The sequence below is a fragment of the Bos grunniens genome, chromosome 27 (genome assembly GCF_055505025.1).
Source record: "Bos grunniens cultivar Pamir isolate PY7600 chromosome 27, Bosgru_T2T1.0, whole genome shotgun sequence".
Classification (NCBI taxonomy): domain Eukaryota; kingdom Metazoa; phylum Chordata; class Mammalia; order Artiodactyla; family Bovidae; genus Bos; species Bos grunniens.
This window is the reverse complement of record NC_141191.1, coordinates 39103793-39128026: the sequence shown is the minus strand read 5'-3', so window position 1 is coordinate 39128026 and position 24234 is coordinate 39103793. Positions and strand designations below refer to the sequence as shown.

At 47.3% G+C, this 24234-nt stretch overlaps 1 protein-coding gene across 2 annotated transcripts in view; it reads right to left on the bottom strand.

The window, feature by feature from the left end:
• The window catches only part of CHRNB3 (cholinergic receptor nicotinic beta 3 subunit), a 32693-nt gene extending 9308 nt beyond the window's left edge, over window positions 1–23385 (bottom strand). The window contains exons 1-3 of one of the 2 annotated variants that reach the window (XM_086380475.1): window positions 20823–23385; window positions 10417–10568; window positions 9186–9230 (exon numbers count right to left, since the gene is read on the bottom strand). In XM_086380475.1, the coding sequence (XP_086236601.1) occupies window positions 9186–9230; window positions 10417–10568; window positions 20823–20874 (249 nt within the window). In that variant the 5' untranslated portion in view covers window positions 20875–23385. Of the gene's footprint in view, window positions 1–9185; window positions 9231–10416; window positions 10569–11190; window positions 11552–20822 lie in introns of those variants that run through there. The other variant, XM_086380476.1, reaches the window with a different exon arrangement.
• Window positions 23386–24234: the final 849 nt, after the last annotated feature.

Below are 24234 nucleotides of genomic sequence, written 5' to 3'. Positions count from 1 at the left end.
AAGTCCTCTGCATATTCTTTAATCAGGTTGTTTGTTTTCTAATGACTGAGGTTTTAGTTCCTTATATATATGAAAAGTGTATTTTAACATATAAAATAGACCTCGAGCAGGTAACAACAGTGGAAACAGTGACAGATTTTATTTTCTTGGGCTCCAAAATCACTGTGGATGGTGATTGCCCCCACGAAATTAAAAGACACTTGCTCCTTGGAAAGAAAGCTATGACAAACCTAGTTCAGTTCAGTTCAGTCGCTCAGTCGGGTCCGACTGTTTGCGACCCCATGAATCGCAGCACGCCCGGCCTCCCTGTCCATCACCAACTCCCGGAGTTCACTCAGACTCACGTCCATCGAGTCAGTGATGCCATCCAGCCATCTCATCCTCTGTCGTCCCCTTCTCCTCCTGACCCCAATCCCTCCCAGCATCAGGGTCTTTTCCAATGAGTCAACTCTTCGCATGAGGTGGCCAAAGTACTGGAGTTTCCGCTTTAGCATCATTCCTTCCAAAGAAATCCCAGGGCTGATCTCCTTCAGAATGGACTGGTTGGATCTCCTTGCAGACCAAGGGACTCTCAAGAGTCTTCTCCAGCACCACAGTTCAAAAGCATCAATTCTTCGATGCTCAGCTTTCCTCACGGTCCAACTCTCACATCCATACATGACTACTGGAAAAACCATAGCCTTGACTAGATAGACCTTTGTTGGTAAAGTAATGTCTCTGCTTTTGAATATGCTATCTAGGTTGGTCATAACTTTCCTTCCAAGGAGTAAGCCTCTTTTAATTTCATGGCTGCAATCACCATCTGCAGTGATTTTGGAGCCCCCAAATATAAAGTCTGACACTGTTTCCACTGTTTCCCCATCTATTTCCCATGAAGTGATGGGACCAGATGCCATGATCTTAGTTTTCTGAATGTTGAGCTTTAAGCAAACTTTTTCACTCTCCTCTTTCATTTTCATCAAACCTAGACAGCATATTAAAAAGCAGAGACATCACTTTGCTGACAAAGATCCATACAGTCAAAGCTATGGTTTTTCCAGTAATCATGTATGGATGTGAGAGTTGGACAGTAAAGAAGGTTGAGCGCCAAAAAATTGATGCTTTCGAATTGTGGTGCTAGAGAAGACTCCTGAAGTCCCTTGGACAGCAAGGAGATCAAACCAGTCAAACCTAAAGGAAATCAACGCTGAATATTCATTGGAACGACTGAAGATGAAGCTGAAGTTTCAATACTTTGGGCATCTGATGTCAAGAGCCGACTCACTGGAAAAGACCCTGATTCTGGGAAAGATTGAAGGCAAAAGGAGAAGGGGGGTGACAGAGGATGAGATGGTTGGATGGTATCACCAACTCAATGGACATGAGTTTGAGCAAACCTGGGGAGATGGTGAAGGACAGGGAAGCCTGGTGTGCTGCAGTCTATGGGGTCGAAAGGCATCGGACACGACTTCGTGACTGACCAGCAACAGCAAAGGGAGCAAGCAGCAGGTACACAGGGACGAGCCTTGCAGACAGACACGTTTAGGCAGACTGACTAGAACTGGTCTCTTACACTCTGGCTCCTTCTTTAATATCAGTGTTAAGTGAGCACAGTGTTAGTGAGCCCAAACCCACAGTGTCTCCGCTTGGAACCTAAAGATCTCCAAAAAAATCGCCTGCTTCTGGAATTCAGCCTTCTCTCTTCTACAGGAACTGGTCACCTTTATCGAAGCCTGGCTGTGCAGCCCAGGAAGAAGTGGGGAGCTCAGATTCTAGGGGCAAACGCACAGCAGCTGTGCAGACTGTGCTCAGGGAAACGGGCCAAGCCCCGGGGGAGAGGTGGTTCCGTTGGAAAGATTCGTCTTGCTCATCGCACCTCCAGCAGCAGGATGGAGAGCTGTGGCCCGAGGAAGTCCAGAGGCTGTGCTTCAGGAACTTAATATTCGGGGGAAATTAATCCATCCCACAAATATGCAAGGCTTATACCAGCTCTGAGCAGGGCCACCTTGTCCTCCTACCTGGGGCTGCCTCAGACCAGAGCCCGTGATAGACCATTCAGTCCTCTTTCTGCCCCCCAGACAGACTCACACTCCTTTCTGTGGGAACTCCTGGTGGGGAGTGTGTGTGTCAGCTGTTCAGCTGTGTTGACTCTTTGCGACCCCATGGACTAGAGCCCCGCAAGGCTCCTCCGTCCATGGGATTTTCCAGGCAAGATTGCTGGAGTGGGTTGCTATTCCCTTCTCCAGGGGATCTTCCGAACCCAGGGATCAAACCCAGGTCTCCCACACTGCAGGGAGACTCTTTACCTAACTGAGCCACCAGGGAAGATTCTAGAACCCATGAACTAACAGGCAAACCATCACCCTATGCTCACGGCCACGAAGGGGGTGGTTTGGGTGAAAAAATGGGGGACATTGAGTGGACAGGGAAGGCGGTTCTGATTGGATGACACTGTAGCTGAGACAGAGGGCAGGAGCGGGCAGTGGGTACCATGGAGGAAGGAGCAGGGCTACTGAGGATTCTGTTCCAGGATGAAGAGCAGATGTGAGTGGCTGGATGAATGAGGGGCATGTCTGAATCCTTGAGGAGGATATAAAATCAGCTCCAGTGGATTCAGGGTACGTTCTTGAACAGTAAAGAACAGGTGGGACTCATGGTCAGTGGGACTCTGTTGGGGGTACCCAAGACAGAGAAAGAGAGAGAGAATGCATTGAACATCAAATTAGAGTTCCACCCCTGGACCGTCCTTCACTGGCTATGCTCCTTTGCAAGACTGGAGAGACATTCCTTACAGTCTCAGTGTCCTTCTGAGGTCAGACCTGGGGAATTAGAGATGCTGTCCCGGCCAACATGCCATCAGAGGGGCTCACCAAAATCCAGCAGGACATGGTCCACCATGATGCTGGCTGAGCCCCACACCACAGCATCATTGCTCGTACTAAAGTCAGCTGAATCAGGATGAGGATTCAGAGCCCAAATCCTCTGTCCTGCTCTCTAAGGGGCTGTGAGGCTTCTGGTCATTTCCCTTCTCCCTCTGAAACCCTGGGGTTGGAGATTAACCTCCTGTCTCTGCCTTTCTAAAGCAGGAGATTAGAAACAGTATCCAGTGTTCACACAGCATGTCCCAGCCAAGATTCTCAAAGCTCTGTACAAACATCAGCTCCACTTTGCCACAGTCCCGGGCTTGAGAGCTTGTTATTATTATAGGAACAGGGGAGCACAGGGTAGGTCAGGGCCAAATACCAAAGTTAATCTCAGACTGAGAAAAAAAATAGAAAAATACTCCCAGTCTAGCTTTCTTAATTCCAAAAAGTGCAACTTCAAATCCATATCATATATATTTCCTTAAAATTTTCTTACATATATTACCTGAAATATCATTCATAAATGTCAAGCTGCAGAACAATCCAGAACCAAATTTCATTTAAACCTAAATCATAAGACTTAAAAAAGAAATTGTCATGACTTTTAAAAATAATAAATGAAGTCTTCTAATGATTCTTAATAATTAGAAAAATTATTATTATAAACATTAATAATTATTAATCCCAAGACCAAAAGATAGCAAGAAACAAATATTCCCTGCTGGTGCCTTGATCGGCAACCTCTGGGACACCCTGGGATTTTCAATTACCTCAAAGTCAGGTGTGAAATTCTTAAAACTAAATTAATGTCGGAATTCCCTGCAGAGCCAGTGGTTAGGACTTGACACTTTCATTGCCGTGGGCCTGGGTTCGATCCCTGTTTGGGGAACGAAGATCCCTCAAGCCATGTAATATGCCACCCCCCAAATTAATGAAATTATTGTTGATTCATTTTAATCTTAAAGACGGCAACATGGCATATTATATGTCTCATATTCCCATTGGGGCGTCCCTCGTAGCTCAGTTGGTAAAGAATCTGCCTGCAATGCAGAAGACCCCAGTTCCATCCCTGGGTTGGGAAGATCCCCTGGAGGAGGGCATGGCAACCCACTCCAGTATTCTTGCCTGGAAAATCCCATGGACAGAGGAGCCTGGCAGACTACAGTCCATGGGGTCAAAAGAGTCGGACACAACTTAGCGACTAAACCACCATCATATTCCCATTATGTCTGAGTTGTCAAGGCCAAGAAATGGGATTTGTCATTAAAGATGAGAAAGTCTATGAAGAGGGCACCAGGAAATGACATTTATTGAGTTCCCACTACCTGCCAGACCTCAGAGGAGTCACATGCACACACATAATACCTTTTAACCACCCAGTGACACTGCAGCTGGGTATTGCCTTATTTCATAAATGAAGAGACAGAGAGTCAGAGAGGAAGTGACCTGCCAAGTTTATACAGCAAGACTCTGGATCCCCGACTCACTTCATTCTTACTCAGGGTCCACGTGAATCAGAAGACCATACGGCAGGGCCTCGTCTGCTAAGGTCAGAGTGAGGCTATGGAAAAGGAAGGAGATAAGAAGGTGACGGAGGTTTAAGGTAAATCCCTAGAAGTATAGGTGCTGTTGGAGGTTGGGGAAGATAACTAGGCTTTGGGCAAATGGCCCAGACCTTACAGCAAGGCCAGCCTTTCCTTAGGTTTGTTTAAAAAAAAAAAAAAAAGCCAGCATCTTGGTTTTCTCCTCCAAAACCAGCTGCAGGGATCCACCCAATGAGGCCTTCATATTTCTGAACTTACTGTGATCTAAAACAGGAATTCAGGGACTTCCCTGGTAGTGCCGTGGCTAAGACTCTGTGCTGTCAATGCAGGGGGCTCAGGTTCAGTCTCTGGACAGGGAGCTAGATCCCATATGCCACAAGTAAGACTTGGCATAACCAAATAATAGGAAAAGGGGAGGACAGAGGATGAGATGGTTGGATGGCATCATCGACAAAATGGACATGAGTTTGGATAGGCTCTGGGAGTTGGTGATGGACAGGGAGGCCTGGCGTACTGCAGCTCATGGGGTCACAAAGAGTCAGACACGACTGACTAACTGAACTGAACTAATAAAACACACAGGAACCAGCTGTTGGAAAAACCACATTGGTCCAAGATGCTGTCCTTGTAAGATTCAGGGAGCTCTGTGTCCTCGGGGTTGCTGTGGCCTGGGACAGCAGCCCACATTCAGTAACACCTGGCCACTCAGAACCTTTTGGCTCAAGGACTTTGCCCCCAGAGTTGAGGCCCAGTGCCCTATATGGCCCTGGCACATGGTAGGTGCTCATGAAGCACTAGTTGAGTGAATACACTTGGCATCTGTCTTCAGGGTGATTACTCACAGGGTGACATTCAGACAAAGGGCCGACCGTCCTGTCAGTAAGGAAGGGATGATGGCTTTGTCTTCCATCCCCTTCAGGTGCTTGCGATGCGGTTTTCCTACCCTTGACAAAGACTAAGTGGAATCTGAGTGGCTGGGGCGGTGAAGACCTTGTCACAGAGTTGTAGTGAGTCCATGTTAATAATCTATTTATGGGTTGTACGGTTTTTATTACTCTCTGGAAGTACGAAGACAAGTTTGCAAAATAAAATCAATACCACAAAAATAGCTCTCCATAGAGGACTTTCTCAGGATGTTACTAAATTTGTGCCTGTAAAGGTCTGCGGTTGGGAGGATAAACGAGAAATGTCTAAATATACCAGACAAGATGAAGGAAATAGAAGATAGAGCAGAGGAATCGGGTTAAAAAACAAAACAAAACACCAGTCATCTCACTCGGGTATGCTGCAGGAAACCTGCTTTAGGACCAAGCAGGCAGAATTTTATTCTCTCCATGGACTAAGGAGCATTTTTCAGTGTCTGAGAGGGCAAAGAGAAAAGAGAGAAGTTTGGTCATTATTGTCTTTATTTTTACTGAGGTAGACAGACGTGATTGGAAAGAGTTTCTTATAGCTTTGCTCTGGTGTGAGAGCTTTGGAAAGTCATGTGTTTGGGAAACCTATTCAGGTGGGTGACAATTTCTCCACTTTTATGGATCATGGAACCTCTACTGATCCTGCAAGACCCCACCGAAATGTCTCCTCCCCTTGGAAGACTTCCATGATTTGTTCCCCATTTCATTGTCATAATTGTAATGACTCAGTGTCTTATGTATATACGTTACTTATAGTGTCTATCATATTACGGAGATTATTTTTACACAACTAACATCAGATTCTCTCCTTGTAGGCAGGGTTGTGTTTTACGCTCTGTACATCCTGAATCTAGCAGATTACCTGGCCCTTAGTTGATGCTCAATAAATCCTGTGGAATCAACGAAGTGACTCCCAGCCTCATTCTCTCCTAAATGCCTTTCTAGAACAGCTTCATGAGAGCTCCCAGAGGTTAAGGAACCAAAGCCTTAGAAGGCCAGGATTAGGAGCTAGACTTTACAGGGAGAGCCCCGAGAGGACGGCCGGGTGTCTCCCAACAGCTCCTCAAGTCGGAAGAAGAAAATGATTTCTTTTCACCAGACTGCAGTTACTAGTGTGTTGCCTGAGACAAGTCACTCCAGTCCTCCAATCCTCAGTCTTCTCATCTGCAAAGTGGGAATCATAATAGACTTTGGAAGGTGGCTGTGAAAATTGAATGTATTCGTTCCCATGACACGTGTAACAGACTGGGCACTTAACAGATGCTCAATAAACTTTAACATTGTCGTTGAAACTGAGGTCTGTGTAAAACACTGTGCTGGTTTTTTTAAATGTCAGTTTTATATTCTTTTTCCATCTGTTTCCTTTAGTCCTTTCCTTTACTCTTTTACGCTTAAAAAGCTAAAACATAGAAAAGAAAGTATAAAAGTAACGTCGTGGTGGAGCTCCAATGCCTCCTCTTCCATGCAGCCCTCCCTGCCTGCCACCAGGCCAGAGATTCTCCTATCTTTTTGCTCCCACACTGTTTGTACCATAACACAGCCCTTGTTGGCTAATCCCTATTGTGACATTCCCACTCCAAACCCAATCTGTGTGAGTGCGTTCATAGCTTCATCATGTTCTCAGTGGTTTCTCCTACTTTGAATATTCCTCTAATTTAGAAATAGGGCTGGATGTTTTGCGCGGGGCTAGATGTGCAAACAAGGCTCCAGCTGGGGAAAGCTGGTTCTAGCCAGATGAAGCAGACTCTTCTGTCTCTGGTAACAGGCATAATGATACCCACTTTGCTAATTTAGAGAGGTTCAGAAATGTAAATGGATAAGAGCTATGACAACGCATTGCAAATTAATGCAATGAAACCATGTTCCCCCTGTTTCTTCTATGACATGGGAACCCAAGTTCCCAGCAAGCTTTCCTAAATGGCAGCTAGGCACTCTCTCCCTCCCCCTGTAGATTTCTCTCGCTCCGTTCTGGGATTTTTAGGTGTCAGTTCTGTCTTGACCTGGAGGGGCTCACCAGACAGCGATTCCAGGGGCCTCGCTTTGCTGGAGGTCGTTTCCAAAGTACAGCTGAAGCCTGAGGAAGACGGTTTCTTCCCTTCATGTCTAATCTTGTTCTCTTTGTCTGAAATGACTTCTTGTTTCCAAAATCTCAGGAAAGTGAAAAGTCCCTATACCCCAAAAGCCAAGGCTCCTCGACCACTCTCTTATGTGTAAGGTGGCAGCTGGAGGAGGTGTGTGTGGAGGAGTGAGTCTGTTTTATTTTTGCCAACATCCTAAGCTTATTTACACTTCAACAAAGAATTTTTCTTCTCTTCTGTGAAAGTGCAAATACAGGACTTCTTACTGACTTTTATGAACTCAAAATACCTTCAAACTCAAGGGGCAGCTGGAGGAGGTGTGTGTGGAGGAGTGAGTCTGTTTTATTTTTGCCAACATCCTAAGCTTATTTACACTTCAACAAAGAATTTTTCTTCTCTTCTGTGAAAGTGCAAATACAGGACTTCTTACTGACTTTTATGAACTCAAAATACCTTCAAACTCCACAGCCTCTAAAGTGCAAAAGTAGAATAAGTCCCAAGAAATGTATTGAAAAATACATTTATTCATTTTATTTTAAAAAATTATTATTATTTTTACATTTAAAAAAATTTGGCTGTCCCAGGCGGTGTGTGGGTTATTAGTTCCCTGGCCAAGGATTGAACCCATGACCCCTGCCTCAGAAGCTTGGAATCTTAACCACTGGACAGCCAGGGAAGTCCCTATTTATTTAAATTGTATTTTTATACCTACATTCCCAGCTTATTATTTTCTCCTGAACATTTTTATTTACAAGTAAAATAATATGCAGATCCATTTCATAATATGCTAACATATCTAGAAACTAGCAAAATTTATACTAATTACCCAAATCTGATCAAAACCTTTGAGTGGGTGAAATCTGATGACCCCAGATGAGATCCAGAAAATCTCCTTAGAGTCTTTTATCCATTGTTCCTTATAGACCATTAGCAGAAAGACCTGCACGAGTGTGCACTAAACTGGCACAGATAAACAACTCATTTCAACGTAAGTGAAGAATGTTATGTACATATGTTAAAATTAAGTGAGATAGCTAACATACCTAGATTTTAAATCTCTGGGAGATTAGGTAATATCTGGACATAAGGTAAAAAAAGAAAAAAAAAGTAATTGTTAACAAAACCAAAAAAGTAAGTAATTAAATCAACCTTTTCATTTCCTGTCAAAGAAGTACTAATATTTTCTCCTTTACATGACAGGTATTATTTGAAGGGTAACTGTTTCCTGGCAACTCTACAAAGAGCAGGAGACAGGCTGTGGTCAGGCTGAGAGCTAAACATCATTCCTGTTCTTTTGTGGATTCAGCGTCTTGACTTGGGCTTCACCTCGTTCTGAGGTTGATAGTGGGGGCCTCTGTCATCCCGTTTTCTCTTTCTAGAGAACAGCATTAGGGGAGGGGCAAGATCCTAGGGAGGACGGGGGAAGGAAGGGGAACTAACATCACTGGTTTTCTTATCTGGTTGTCTTAGCTTCAGTGGGGTAAGTTGCACTCTGGAACTTGGCCCCCTTTTCTCCAAGGAGCCCAGGGACCAGAGCCTGGGACTCACAGTCAGGGTCACCTGCCCACCCACCGGCTCAGAGACCCCCTCCAGGAGCAAGAAGACAGCACCTACGGGCTTCCAGACTGACCTCCGACTTGCGTGGAAGAAAATAAAAAAAGAAGAAACCCTTCCCCAAACACTCCCAAATGTCTCCCTGAAGAACGCAATGCACTCTTTAAAATAATTATTTTTCCATAGAACCTTTCTCAGTGGAAAGAACGGTGACAGTTAGACAGCAGGTACAGTCCTCAGACTGACAGTTACCTGTTTGAGCCACACGTTTGTCGTCATCAGCTGATTCTTTTCATCCTAAGAAAAGGAAAAGTAAATTCAAATTAAGTGAAAATGTGTATTGGATTTTTTTCTTTTTTTTTTTTTTGTCACAAAGACTTCTTGAAATCTTACTTTTGAGCAGTCCAAAGTGGGAAGGATTCTCAACTTAAGAACAGTTAAATGGCATCGAGTGGGTGTTAGTCACTCAGTTGTGTCCGACTCTTTGCAACCCCCCTGGACTGCAGCCTGCCAGGCTCCCCTGTTCATGGGATATCCCAGCCAAGGATACTGGAGTGGGTTGCCATTCCCTTCTCCAGGGAATCTTACCACCCAGGGATTGAACCCAGGTCTCCTGCATTACAAGGCAGGTTCTTTACCATCTGAGCCACCAGGGAAGCCCCATGGCATTGGGACCCTACAATATTAGGCATATTTTGTTTAAAATGAAAATAATAATGAGAGCAAGTAGCAGTTCCTTGTGGTGATGTTTGCATAAATTGCGTAACCAAAGGCACAGTAAGGGGGTGAAGTTGAATGAAATGCTAGCTAAATGGGAGGTGGGCCTTGTATGATTTTCTAGAAGGAATCTTGGGCTTTGAGTCAGTTGGGGGGTGGTGATGATGAGTGGATATGGCCAATGGGGGAACATTGTTCTGGGACTTTGGGGACTGCAGTAGCATGGTTTTGCAGAATCTGGGTTATCAAAGTTCACAGATTTCCCCAGGAACCTCATGACAGAAATGTGGACTCAATAGGAAAATTAAGGTATGGGGTGTGTCAGGGAAAGATCTGGGGTCCCCAGGAGATCCAGGAGGGAATGGGGTCACCCAGGGACTCTCTCCAGGGCTGTCACCGCGGCTCTCTCTGCTCCGACCCCTGCCCGCCCTGGCTTGGCTCAGGGGACACTGAGTCAGCCCTGGGCTCAGCCCCGTCTGCTCTTCACCTTGGCAGCTCCAGTAAACCCATCAGAGAGATGCCCTCCTAACCACGGCCCACCTCCCTCCAGCAAGAAGCCCCCCTCCGCCTACAAAAGTGTTGCCGTGAAAATGACATTCTTTCCTTGGGTCACTTCACTGGCTTCCCGGGGCAGATTTTCTCTCATGCCGAGTTATTTTTAAAACTGAAATGGCAGACACAGGGAAAGAAAACAAAATCAAATCTTAGCCTTGACACGGGTGAAGGAATGCATGTTCTTTTCAGCTGAGGGCCAGGGATTACTCACCACATCCACCAGCTGAGAAATTTTCAATCCAAAGTAGACTTTTACAGTGTCGTTGGAATGTAATACGGGGCGAACCCATTTCTGGTAACCTTGGAATAAGTGTCTGAGCAGCGCGTCTTCTTCTTCGGCTATGGACCTGAATCCCGCAGCAGCTGGATGAATAGGAGGGGACCCGAATTAACCAGGGAGGTGGGACAGCTGACCCTACATCTCCAAACTGGACCGTCGTGTGTTTCCAGACAGCCTGATTCAGCGAGGCAGGACTAAGGCTCCTGGGCTTCTCAGTCAACATTCTCCTGTTCCACCTCAGCTCCCTCCCCAACCACACGTAAATACTCTCCTTCAGTTTCTTTAATGTGGTCCCTGTCTGTGACCGTGGATGTTCACCAACCATCCTGTGGTCATCTTTCTGTGATGGATGTGAAGTTGAATCAATATGCTGTACATCCTAAATTTACACAAGGCTATATGTTGATTACATCTCAATAAAACTGGAAGAAATAAATAAATAAAGGTAGGCTCTATGCTTTTCCCTGGAGGAGAGCATGGCAAATCACTCCAGTATTCTTGCCTGGAGAATCCACATAGACAAAGAAGCCTGGTGGGCTACAGTCCATGGGGTTGCAAACGGTTGGACATGACTGAAGTGATTTAGCATGCATGCAGACTCTGTACTTAAGCCAGAGCTTAATTTTCTCATAGGACTTTCCCATCATGAGGTCATCACTTGACCCCCGAAGGATCACCCACAGCGCCCGCCTTGTCCTGTCTCACCTCCTGATGATTGCGGTCTCTGCCTGCATGCAGTGCCCACCGCCGCGCCTGGCCTGGCCTCTCCACGTCCCTTTCACAATCTGTCTGTATTTGTCTTTGTCTGTCCTCCCCTCGGGGTCGACGAGGGCAGGCACACTCCACGTTGTTTGATGATGTTCATCCAGCACATAGCACAGTGCTCAGCCACACCAGGAGCTCACCGTGTATCTGTCTAATGAATGAGCCAATGGAGGGAGTGGCCAGGGCCGTTTCCCATGCATCCAGCCTGTGGTCACAGAACACCCACCACGTGGCCTGTCTGCTCTGTCCTTTCCTCCTGTGCAAGACTTCCCTTACAACAGCCAGCTTCTGACAACTCTTCTCTGCCCCTAAATGTTCGAAAGTCCTAATTTCAAACTTTAACTCTCAAGCTGAAGAAATGGTTTAGGAATGTGGTCTCGAGGTCAGTTGTGTTTCTTTTCAGGGCTGTGCTATCCAATTTCAAACCAGGAAGATTTTCATTGTTTTATACGTATTTTTTAATTTAAAAGATTTTAAAAATTAATTAATTATGGCTGCACCAGTATGTGCAGGATCTTAGTCCCCTGACCTGGAATCAAACCTGTGCCCCCTGCATTGGAAGCTCAGAATCTTAACCACTGGACCACCAGGGAAGCCCCTCCTTGTTGTTTTAACTATGCTCCCCTTCCTCTGTCCAGGATGCTCTTCAGTCCTACAGTGATTCATTCCACACCCTCTGCTTTCCCATAGAAAACCTTCTCTTCCCACTGAGAGACACACACATGATGGGCAAGGTCACGTGCAAGACACAGCCCCACATTTGACCAATGAAAACCATGAGATGCTTTGTGGAAAGAAAAGCAAAGTCACACTCATTCCCCACAAATGCGTGGGACCTCCACTTCACTGGGGAGATGATTCTCAGCGTAGTTGGTAACCCCCTCCCAGGGTGAGTAGGGCGTGGATAATGGGTCTGATGCTCTGGGTGCCGCACCCTCTCTCTTCTGCACCAGAAAGCTGACGAAGATGCATCTGAGTGGTAGAGGTGTGGCCTTAGATTTGCACTTACTAACTCAAAGGGCTGCGCTTTCCTGGTGGCTCAGTGGTTAAAAAAAAAAAAAATCCACCTGCAATGCAGGAGATGTGGGTTTGATCCCTGGGTCGGGAAAAATCCCCTGGAGAAAGAAATGACAACCCGCTCCAGTACTCTTGCCTGGGAAATCCCAAGGACATAGGAGCCTGGTGGGCTATAGCCCAAGGGTTTGCAAAGAATCAGACACAGCTGAGCACACCCATAGACACTCAAAGGGCCAGCCAGTCTTAAACTTGGATACTTCATCTATTCTTAGCCAGCAGAACTGCACTGAAGAGCAGGTCAGCGAGTGGCGGCCAGGACAGCCCTCTGTACAGGCCCTAAAACCTTCCTGGAAATGTGGGCAGTGGGAGGAATAGAGAATCGAAATTTCCTGAAGCCATCTGAGAGAGGAGGCTGCCCTTCACGAACTCCCTACTGGATATCCGGGCTTAGCTTCCTTCCAAATACCAGGCAGCTCTGATGGCTCCCAGCTCCTCTGCGGGTACCGCCCTGACCTCAGACCCCATCACCTCCCCCATGGATCCGTGCGCTGCCCGCTAATTGCTGCGCTCACCTCTTCACCGTCCGTTTTCCACCCAGCAGATGGATCATTGCTTAAAAGCTGGGGAGGATTATGTCAGCTTCCTGCTCAAATCCTCCCCGTGGTTTCCCATCAGACTTGGGAAAAAACAGCCCAGTTCTTACCATGGCCTCCCGGGCCTTTCAGAGTGCCTACCCACTCCCACCCGGGCCTCGCCCCTCATCCCCAGGACCTCAGGCACACCACACACACCACACACACACCACACACACATCATATCCACTACACACACCATACACACACTGTACTCACACCACACACCATACACACCACACACACCACACACAGACCATACACACACCACACATACCACATATACAGCACATATCAAACCCACAACACACACCACACAATATACCTACAGACACCACACACACCACACACGCCACACACGGACCATACACACACCACACAACACATATATACTATACACACACCACACACACCACATTCACATCATACCCACCACACACACCACACATACCACATACACATCATATACATACCACGCACACACACACACAACACACACCATACACACAACACACAGAGATCGTACCCAGCACACACACACCACACACATACCCACCACGCACAATACACACACCACACATACCACAAACACCAAGCACCACATACCACACACATACCCACCACAAACAACACACACCACATGCACACCACACACACAACTCACACACCAGGCACCACGTACCACACATACCCACCACGATCACTACACACAACACACACACACCACATCCATCACACACAACACCCACCGCACACATACACCACACACCACTCACGCGTACCGTATGGGCTTCTTAGCTGGAACGGCCTGACGCCATCGTGGTTTGGGACGTGTGAGAAGCATCCTAAGAAGGGCAGAGACTGGGCCGCGGAACTTCCTTCCTGGCAGGATAACCTTATCGTCAGTTTGCAGGCAGTGGGAGCTGCGTGCTGGGAAGGGTCCCCTAAGACTGTGACCTGACCTTCCCCAGCCCCTGCAGCCCCCAAGCCCACCCGCTCTGAGAGGACGGCTGGACCCTGCTCTTCACCAGCTTCCAGAGGGAAGCGAGCAGACGTGCTCTCAGGACTGTGTGGGTTCTGACCCTGTGATCCACGTCAGAAGCCGAGCTGCCATCTGAGTTGAGGAGGAAAAGGTGTAGCTCTGTCCTGGCTCTTACAGGCTGGATGTTTGTCCTGTAAAATCCATATGTTAAAGCCCGGACCCCAGCATGACTGCATTTGGAGACATGTGTGCGTGCCAAGTTGCTTCAGTCATGTCTGACTCATTTTGAACCTACTGGCTATAGCCCGCCAGGCTCCTCTGTCCATGGGATTCTCCAGGCAAGAATACTGGAGGGGGTTGCCATGCCCTCCTCCATGGGACCGTCCCAACCTAGGGATTGAGCCCACATCTCCTGCAGTTCCTGCACTGGCAGGTGGATTCTTTACCGCTGAGCCACCAGGGAAGCCAGCATTTGGAGACAGGACCTAAAAAGAGGTAATTAAGGTTAAATCCGGTTATAGGGGTGGGGCCCTAGTCTGACAGGGCTGGGGTCCTCATAAGAAGAGGGGGAGACCCCTGGACTCTCCTCCGGCTCGCACAGAGGGGAGTTCATGTGGAGACACAGCCAGAGGCAGCTGTTTACAAGTCAGGAGGGAGCTCTCACCAAGCTTGCTGGCACCTTGCTCATGGATTTCTAGTCTCCAGGACGGTGAGAAAAGAAATTTCTTTCAAGCACCCAGTCTGTGGTATTTTGTTATGGTGGCCTGAGCTGACTAGTACAAAAGGGTCTTGACCAAAACAGACCTTACCAATAAAGAGAAGACAAAGGCCAAAGGTTGGCTGCTTTCTGCCCAGTATCTTCCCCAAATAGAAACTGAAGTCACTGATGTTATTGAAGCAGATGTAGAGGACAAGCCTGGTTTGTTCTTGTAAAATAGGATGTTATGAGGAAGGGCAAGGACTTCCATGTTGATTCTTCAAGGCTAGGGCCTCAATAAACATGAGCGGATTCTAGGGAATGAGCAAACGAATGAATAAATGCATGGAAGGCTATAATTTTCTTGAGGGGTTGGGGGCACAGGACCAGCTCGTGGCTCCAGAAGATGGAGAACCGCAGATGTTCTCTGGATTTCCAGGACAAGTGGTCTCAAGAAATAAATGGATTCCTTCTAATATACAACACAAACGGACTTATTTATGAAACAGAGACAGACTCACAGACATAGAGAAGAGCTTGGTGGTTGCCAAGGTGGGGGGTCGGGAGGGAAGGACCGGGAGGGTGGGATTAGCAGATTCCAACTGTGATGTATAAGATGCACAGGGACCTCCCTGGCGGCCCACTGGTCAAGAGTCTGCCTTCCAACGCAGGGGACGTGGGTTTGATCCCTGGTCACGGAAGTTAAGATTCCACACGCTGCAGGGTAACCAAAGCTTCACACAGCAGCTACTGAGCCCTCGTGCTCTGGAGCCCAAGCACCACAACCGAGAGAAGCCCGCGTGCCACAGCTAGGCGACCTCACACGGCCCAGGGAGAAATCCCACGTGCAGCAAAGAGGGTCCCCTGGGCCCCACCTAAGACCCAATGCAGCCAAATTAACTAATCAACTAACTTAACAACACGGTCCCACTGTGTAGCACAGGGACCTATATTCACTAGCCTATGATAAACCATAATGGAGAAGAATATGAAAAAGTATCAATGCGCGTATAATTGAACCACTTTGTCATACAGCAGAAATCAGCACAACGCTGTACATCAACTATACTTCCATAAAACTTAAAAAGCAAATTAAAAAAAGAAAGAAACAGATTCCTCAGAGGTTGTATGTAAAGCAAAGTTTTGTAAACGGACTTATATTTCAAACTCATTAGATAAGACCACTCTTCTAAGACACATCTCAGTGATTCACTGACAAGTCAGAAAACTGCTCTTGGAAGATGAGTGAGCCTCCTCCCCGCTCTGCTGTGGGGGTTTCGTTTCCCAAAGTCAGCTCCCTGCGGGGAGGGATGGGAGAGCCTTTCAGCATTAATTAAAGAGGAGAGAAAGAGGAATGATAACGACATGAAGACAGTGGAGCTGGAAAGGACTTTCAAGACACGTAAGCCCCTCACTTCACAGGTGAAGACCTGGGAGAGCTGGGAGGGGTCACCCGCAGGACGGGGGCGCTGTGGTCTTCTGACTCCCAACTTGTCATCCTTTCCACCAGCTCATGAAGTTCTTCGAGGATTGAGGAGGCAAAGACTGTTCCCCCCAGCGTGTCTCCCAGCCACATAAAATCTGCTCCAGCAGTTCACATCTATGAATACACACTCAATGTTGCTGCTATTTTTGTTGCTGTGGGGCTATCGCTGTATTTTCCAAACTGTTGTTTCAAGTTGTGTATCTTTGGGGAGCATGGTGTCCCGGGTGGTGTTTGTGTGGTCTTGGGGAGACACTCGAGCCTGCTGAGAGTGTTCTGTAGCCTGCCCCCAGCCTCCTCTGCAGCAGGAGGCATCCAGCAGGCTGCTTTGCTGTGGGTTTTGAGGGGCAGGGGTGGGCTTCTTGAATGGGTGCTGCTCTGAGGTCACTCTCTGAGGAAGGGGATGCCCAGCGCTTTACAGTCACAGAACAGAGCCATCCTGCTTCAGACTTCCCCACGTTTCCCTGTAGCCTCCCCAACATACACATACAACACACACATACACGCCGTCTAATGCACACATACATCTTCAAAGAGTGTGCGCTGCCTGTTAGAAACGCTTTTCACCATCTCTTTTGGTGAAAAAAGGAATTTTGCTTCCCCCTGGAACTTCTTTCTCTCCTTTCTTCTCTTTTTCTTAGTCTTTTTTTTTTTTTTTGCCTGCCATGTGGCTTGTGGGATTTTAGTTCTCTGACCAGGGACTGAAGGCTTGGCCTCAGCTGTGAAAGCACAGTCTTAACCACTGCACCGCCAGGGAACTCCTGTTTCTACTTGACTGTTTGCCCCCGTTTTCTTTGTCAAAATCTTTCCCCCGGGACCAGATAAGCAGCCCCGCAGGAAGAGGGCAAAAAAAAAAAAAAAAAAAGGAAGAACCAGAGCACACCTGAGAGCGATGTGGAGGACGGACAGACGGACAGGGCTGCAACGCCCTGCCTGATCCTAGCAACATCCTCCGCTTGAAACTGGGCGGGGGCCGTGCTGCAGGAGGGCTCACTGCCCTCGGCTCAGGCCACCGAGTCTCTTGCCAAACTCATCACTCAATAGAAAGAAGAACCTAATTAATATTTATCCACATGGAGAGGCCCTGAACTCAGACTCAGAGACAGTTCCTGATTCCAGGCCGTGAAAACAGGGCCGTAGATGACGGGGAAGGTCTGGCCACCCACATACTCTGTGCCTTCAGGGTCTTGACATCCATGAAACAGCCACAAATGGGACCCCTTATTGCCCATATTTGCTGTTCCCCAAAATACAAAGAGGGCCGGCGTGTAAGCTGCAGCCTTGACTGGAGAACAGCTCTTCACCCCTGGCTGCAGCGGAGAAGGGATCCAGGTAACCGTAACTAGAGCTACCCCGGGACCAGGCGCTGGCTGTGATGAGCTTCGGGCTCTCTCCACACCAGAGGGTGGAATTGAGACACATTTGGATCGGCTTCCCAGAACCAGCTTGAGACCAATTTTTCTTTGGAACCTACGACTTGAGGCTCTGCTCTCTTTATTCCTCAGGACTGTTTGCTCTCCTTTCTTTGGAGGCTCAGACTCTGTGCCCTCCTCACCCCCACATCAATAATCACTTTTATCAAAATTTTGACAAACTCTCTCACACTGAAATATGAATAACTGATAAAACCTAATAGATGATAAAAAGACGACAAAGTAATGAATATAACTGAAAAGAAGCAGACTCACAGGTAAAAAGAACAAACCAGTGGTTACCAGTGCGGACAGGGGAGGGTAATACAAGGCAGGGGATAAAGATGAACAAGCTATTAGGTATAAAATAAGCTACGAGGACATGTATACAGCACAGAGAATATAGCCAATACTTTAGAGTAACTATGGAGGAAGTGTGGCTTTCCTGGTGGCTCAGTGGTAAAGAAGCCACCTGCCTATGCAAGAGATGTGGATTTTTATCCCTGGATTGGGAAGATCCCCCTGGAGAAGGAAATGGCAACACACTCCAGTATTCCTGCCTGGAGAATCCCATGGACAGGGCTACAGTCCACGGGGTCACAAAGAGTCAGACATGACTTTGTAACTGAACAGCAACATAAAGGGAGTATCACCTTTTAAAACTGTGAATCAGGGCTTCCCTGGAGGCTCAGGGTAAAGACTCCACCTGCCAAGGTAGGAGAGATGGTTTCGAGCCCTGATCCAGGAAGATCCCACATGCCTCTAAGCCCGTGCGCCACAACCACTGAGTTGTGCGCTAGAGCCTGAGAACCTCAACAAGAGAAGCCACCGCAGTGAGAAGCCACCGCAGTGAGAAGCCCGAGCATCATGCCGAGGAGGAGGCCCTGCTCGCTGCAACTAGAGAAAAGCCCAGCAGTGAAGATCCAACGGCCAAAAGTAAACAAACAAATACAATAATTTAAAAATTGAGAGTCACCATGTTGTACTCCTGTAACATATAATATAAATGACCCCTACTTCAAACTTAATAGGTGAAACTTCCCATGATTATTTATGATTTTACTGAAAATGCCACCCCTGTTTATTCTCAGCTAGGAGAGAAAACAGATTATTGAAGAATTTCAAATCTCAGCAAGTATTGTTGAGAGAGGTATATACTTTGTTTGACACCTTTTGGTGTATTTTGATTTTGCCTTTCATTCATTATCACTACCTCATCCCCCAAAAAATCTTCCCACAAATAGTCTCTTCTGCCAACATGTATAGCTAGCTCTCAGGATGGACTCAAATAATAAATATTTGATGGCTTTTTGCTATCATGAGAGCTTCTCAGAACAACTATTTTATTCCTCCATGCATCCCCGACACTGGAACAATTCCTGGGATGTGGTAGACCTTCAATAAATATTTTTTTAATGAATAACACACATCTTGTGTTAAGAATGATGGGAAGAGGAATAAGATATTGTCCTATTTCTGGAGTGGACAAAAGTGTGGCCATAGACAGCAATCCTTCCACCAGGACCAGAAAAACAGAAATGAGGGCTTGTGCCTTGTCGTTTGAAAAAGGTAGCTTCGTGTGAGAAAGGGAAACTGTTTTCTTTACGATGAGCAGAGAAGTTAAAGAACTTAAGGAAAGGTGGCACAGATCTATAAATAGAAAGAGACTCTCCAGTGGATCTAGAAATGCTCACAAACTCCAGAGTTATCACAGGCGACTACATGGACTTGTTACAGATCTGTGACAGGTGCATACAGCTAGGCACACATTTCCAGACTCCCGCAGCACACGTACGAAAGCCGGGGGCCAGGCTCTCGTCCGATTCCAACCGGCTTATGCAGCTGTCACTGCGTGCAGAGAAGCAGGCGTGGGTGAACCTGCTGAGGGTGAGCCTGAGGGTTTATGCTAACCAGCCCTGCTGACCCAGGAGATGGCTTCTCTGCTGAAAGAATGCTGAGACTCAATTCCAGCATAGGAAATAGGATGCTCTAGTAATTAGCAGAGAAACATCAGACATGAATTGCATAGAAGCTGATTATGTTTATGATTAATTACATGCTAAAACACACAGAAGTTTATTATTATTTTTATGATTGGCAAGGTGCACTGCAAGTTTAGGATCAGTAGATGCAAACTATTTAGAATGTTTGCAACAACGAGGTCCCACTGTACGGCACAGGGAACTATATCCAGTCTCTTGGGATTAAAAAAAAAGGAAAAAAAAAACCACTTTTAAAAATGTATATATTTGTATAACCAAGTGCCTTTGCTGTACAGCAGAGACTGACACAGCACTGTAAATCAACTACACTTCAATAAAAAAAAGACTTGGAAGAAATCATATTCAGTGATATTTCAAACTGGATTCAATGCTCTCTGCACTTAGAAATGACTCTGTGTGTTTCTGAGCCCCAGGTTTGAGCACAGGCTACGTTTTTGAAGATATAATAATGTTCACGTGTGTGTGTGAGTCACAGGATTTTAAATCCAAGAGTTATTTCAGGACTTGGGCAAGTCGATCTCAGTGCCTCTGGTTCTCCGTCTGAAAATGACAATACTCCTATGTGGCCAAAACACTAGCGACAAATAAAGACAAATCGCTACAGGAACCACACTGTTTCCTCACCGTCTGTCCCCTGGCTCTGTATGGAGTCTGGTGTCAGGGGAAGGGCTTTCTGTTCTTAAGTTGCAGAAAACGTGAAATGATTCCCACACCCAGAAAGCTGGCAGGTGACGGTGCCCACTGTTCCCTAAACTTCCCAGTTATTTTCTCCCACTTTCCTTTCCTGCCCTCTGTCTCCTTTATTTGTCCTCATTCTTTAAATGCCTTTATTTTCTGGTGGATGATAGTCACAGAAAACTCACACAGCTTCACGGACATTTGCTTAACTGTGATGTAAAAACATACTAAATATACCTACATGCACAAATTTATGAAAGTATTTTTATATCTGCACAATAGTTGGACAATAAGCATCTATGCACAGCTAGAGTGATTGTTAATAAATATGATACTAAAATGTTGACATAATCCCTATGCCAAATATTTTAACAATTTTCTGAGTACCATTCAGTGCGCTTGATAACATTCCCCTGCTTTCATATCTTCCTACCAAGCTCATAGTGATTCCAAAGGAATAACACAGTCAATGGCAAAAGTATAAACATTATGGAATTCATATGCTTTCTTTAGCAATATACAGACTTCATGGAATTACTCATCGGAGCTACATTTTTAAAGGTTATCTTAAAGAGTAACCTAAAAATACCTACACATCACATTTTTTAATCCTGACATTATCAGCAGGGGCAACGATCAAGTTTTCATTTGCTTCAGCTTGAGCTTACCTGAGTGGGTGATACCAAGGACGCTGAACACCAGGATAAAGTCTGCAAGCATTATGATGTCGGCTGGACAGAGATAATGCCTTCCTCCTCTTTAACAACAGGATATTTCCATCAGAAAAGGGGGTTTTTGAAGAGAAAACGCAGAGCTTCAAAGTCCAGAGTGGAGCCCAGAGGACGCAGATACCTGGAGAGGGGAAACCAGGCTGAACCCGGCTGGTGTCAGTCCGAGGTCTCTGAAAGCACACCTCATTGATTCCCAGTCAGCTGTCAGATCCTGTAGGTCTGAGAACTATCTCTGGGTCCTAACTCCTGACTTATTAATTCACTCTCCTGCCAGGAGATGCGGGGCAGTGGAGGGGGGGTGAAGGGTGAAGCCGGACAACAGCGAGAGCTCTGTGCTGTTTTGCTCATGCTTGGAGATCTGTGTAAAAGGGAGAAACCGTGAATGAAGACACGCAACACGGAAGCCAGTGCAAGTTTCTCCTACAGTGTTCTCCATCGTCGTTCATTTTGGACGTGCAGCTTAAGAACAGTGAATAAGAGTCAAAAGCTACAGATCCCAGTTATGAAACAAACCCTGGGGATGTTTGTACGTGGAGACGATGGTTAATAATGCTGCTGTATTCAGTCACTCAGTCGTGTCTGACTCTTAGCGACCCTATGGATTGCAGCCTGCCAGGCTCCTCTGTCCATGGGATTTCCCAGGCAAGAATTACTGGAGTGGGTTGCCATGCCTTCCCCCAGGGGATCCTCCTGACCCAGGGACCGAACCCGCATCTCCTGCATCTCTTGCATCACAGACGAATTCTTTACCGCTGAGCCACCAGGGAAGGCCATAGTTAATAATACTGTACTGCATATTTGAAAGTTGCTAAGAGAGTAGATCTTAAAAGCTCTCATCATGAGAGAAAAAAAAACTTTTTGTAACCGTGTGTACTTATGGGTGTTCACTGGACATGGTGGTTGTCATTTCACGAGGTATACAAATGCCCAATCTTTATGTGGTGACCCTGAAACTGACACAGTGTTATATGTCAATTGCCCCTCAGTTTTTAAAAATTTAATTCTATTTATTTATTGATATTTGGCTGCACTGGATCCTCACCGCTGCACCCGGGCTTTCTCTAGCTGCAGCGAGCCAGGGCTACTCTGCAGTTGTGTTGCACGACTTCTCATTGTGGGGCTTCTCTTGTTGCAGAGCACAGGCTCTAGGGTGTGCGGGCTGTCGCTGTGGCTCACGGACTTAGTTCCCTCGAAGCATGTGGGATCTTCCCAGACCAGGGATCAAACCTGTGTCCCCTGCATTGCAAGGCAGATTCTTAACTCCTGAACCACCAGGGAAGTTCCACGTCTCAGTTTTTAAAACGAATGACCATGCCCTTCATTGCCCTGGTCTAGGGGCTCTGGCATGCTTCATGATCAGAGCATCCTCTGGGGTTCCCTGGAGCCCCCAGGGCCTGCGGATAATCCACAAGAGAAAGGACAGTTGGAGTACTGTCTTTTTCTGTATCGCTCCCAGGACCTGGAGGCTGAAATCACCACCTCGTCTTTGGATTCACCTTGGTCACAGTTGGTCTGATTCTCACCTAGCTCAGCGCTGTCCACACACAGAGGGTCCTCCAGGAATGCAAATCTGCTGATCAGGCAAGAGTAAGTGAGGGCTGGAAGGAGAAGAGGGCCTGGTAGGAGCAGAGTCCCTCGATGGGGCCCCAGTACTGGAGTAGCACCCTCCGGGCACTGCCAACCCACCCGGGGCCACACTGATTTAATCCAATCGAAAATTTCCCTCTACCTCATTAAGGCTCCTCTGAGAGCATCGGTGACTTCCAAACACCCGGTGATGCTCAGCAGGGTACCAGCACGGAGTCCAGACAAACCTGCCAGGAAAGGCAGGACCACGTCCCCTCCTCCAGCTCCCTCTCCTCTCCACTCCTCCAGAAACCCGCCCCCCACAGTCTCCATTCCCCAGACCACAGGCTCCTTGGGCCGGGCTGGGTCCTCTTACCCTCTCTCCCCAGCATCCCCAGAGCCCACTGCACGTGAGCGGTTTAGAAGGAAGAGGAAGGAAACAATTAGACACTGATCTCCCATCCATCTGAACCACATTCCAGGCCCGCTGTGAGTTTACAACGGTCTCAGGAATCAATTAGCCACTAACCCAGGGGTGCAGGAAGTGTCGCTGTTCTTCATTTTCAATAAATCAAAGAAAATGGAGCTTGCCATTCCACTGAGCAGGCAGGAAATACCATCTCTGTCATTTCAGGAGCTCAGGGCAGCAAAAGCCGCGTTTGCAGCCCCCAGTCACAAGCAGGCTGTCGCCTCTGGCCCATCTTGACGGCAGCGGAGGGTCGGCGGGCAGCCACGGGGTCCCAGTGGAAGAGGCGGCTCTGTTGCCCTTTCCTGGCCAGGAAGTCTGGGTGACAGGGTCCCCTAGTCGCTGGTCTCTGCTGCTGGAGGGGCCGGTCTCTGCTGCTGGAGGGGCCGGCCAGTCTCTGGGGACTTCTGGCCCATCTCCCTTTCGAAGACACTCACCTCATCTCCATCCTGCTCTAAAAACGTCAAATAAGCCCTTCAGTGAGTTTACACTTGTGGTAAAAGCTGATGTCAAACAGGAAGAGAGGTTGTCTTTAATGGCTTCTGCTTTCAGTCTCTATAAACATATCAGCCCTAGCTCCTTTCTTGGGAAATGTAGGGGAAAGAAAACTACAGAGAACACAAATTTGTATCAATTCATGTCTCAAAAAATCATCCTGCACTGAGCCAGCGTGTGCTCTTTCCCTCACCTGTTCTTTGCTAAGTAGGGTCCAACTCCTATGATCGCATGGACTGTAGCCCACCAGGCTCCTCTGTCCATGGAATTCTCCAGGCAAGAATACTGGAGTGTGTTGCCATTTCCTTCTGCAGGGGATCTTCCCGACCCACTGATGGAACCCATGTGTCCCGCACCAGGAGGTGGATTCTTTACTGAGTGAGCCACCAGGGAAGCTCAAAAAACACGTGCACGCAGACACACACACCCCTTTGACCAGCTGTTTCTCGGGGGTCTGTCCCAGCAGACAGCCCTCCTCCTGCTCAATCACACTCCTCAGCTACATTGGAACTTTGTGCCACCCCGTGGACTGTAGCCCGCCAGGCTCCTCTGGCCATGGAATTCTCCATGAGGCTGCAATACTGGAGTGGGTAGCCCATCCCTTCTCCAGGGGATCTTCTTGACCCAGGGATCGAAGCTGGGTCTCCTGCATTGCAGGTGGATTCTTTACCAGCTGAGCCATCAGGGAAGCCCCATGTGTCCTATAACCAACAATAAACATCGACTGGGATGGGGGGGTGGGTCCACAGAGCAGAACAATCAGAAGGTCTCCATCATCAAGGGGACACATTTGCATCCTGAGAGCCAAGGAAAACTGCTGCT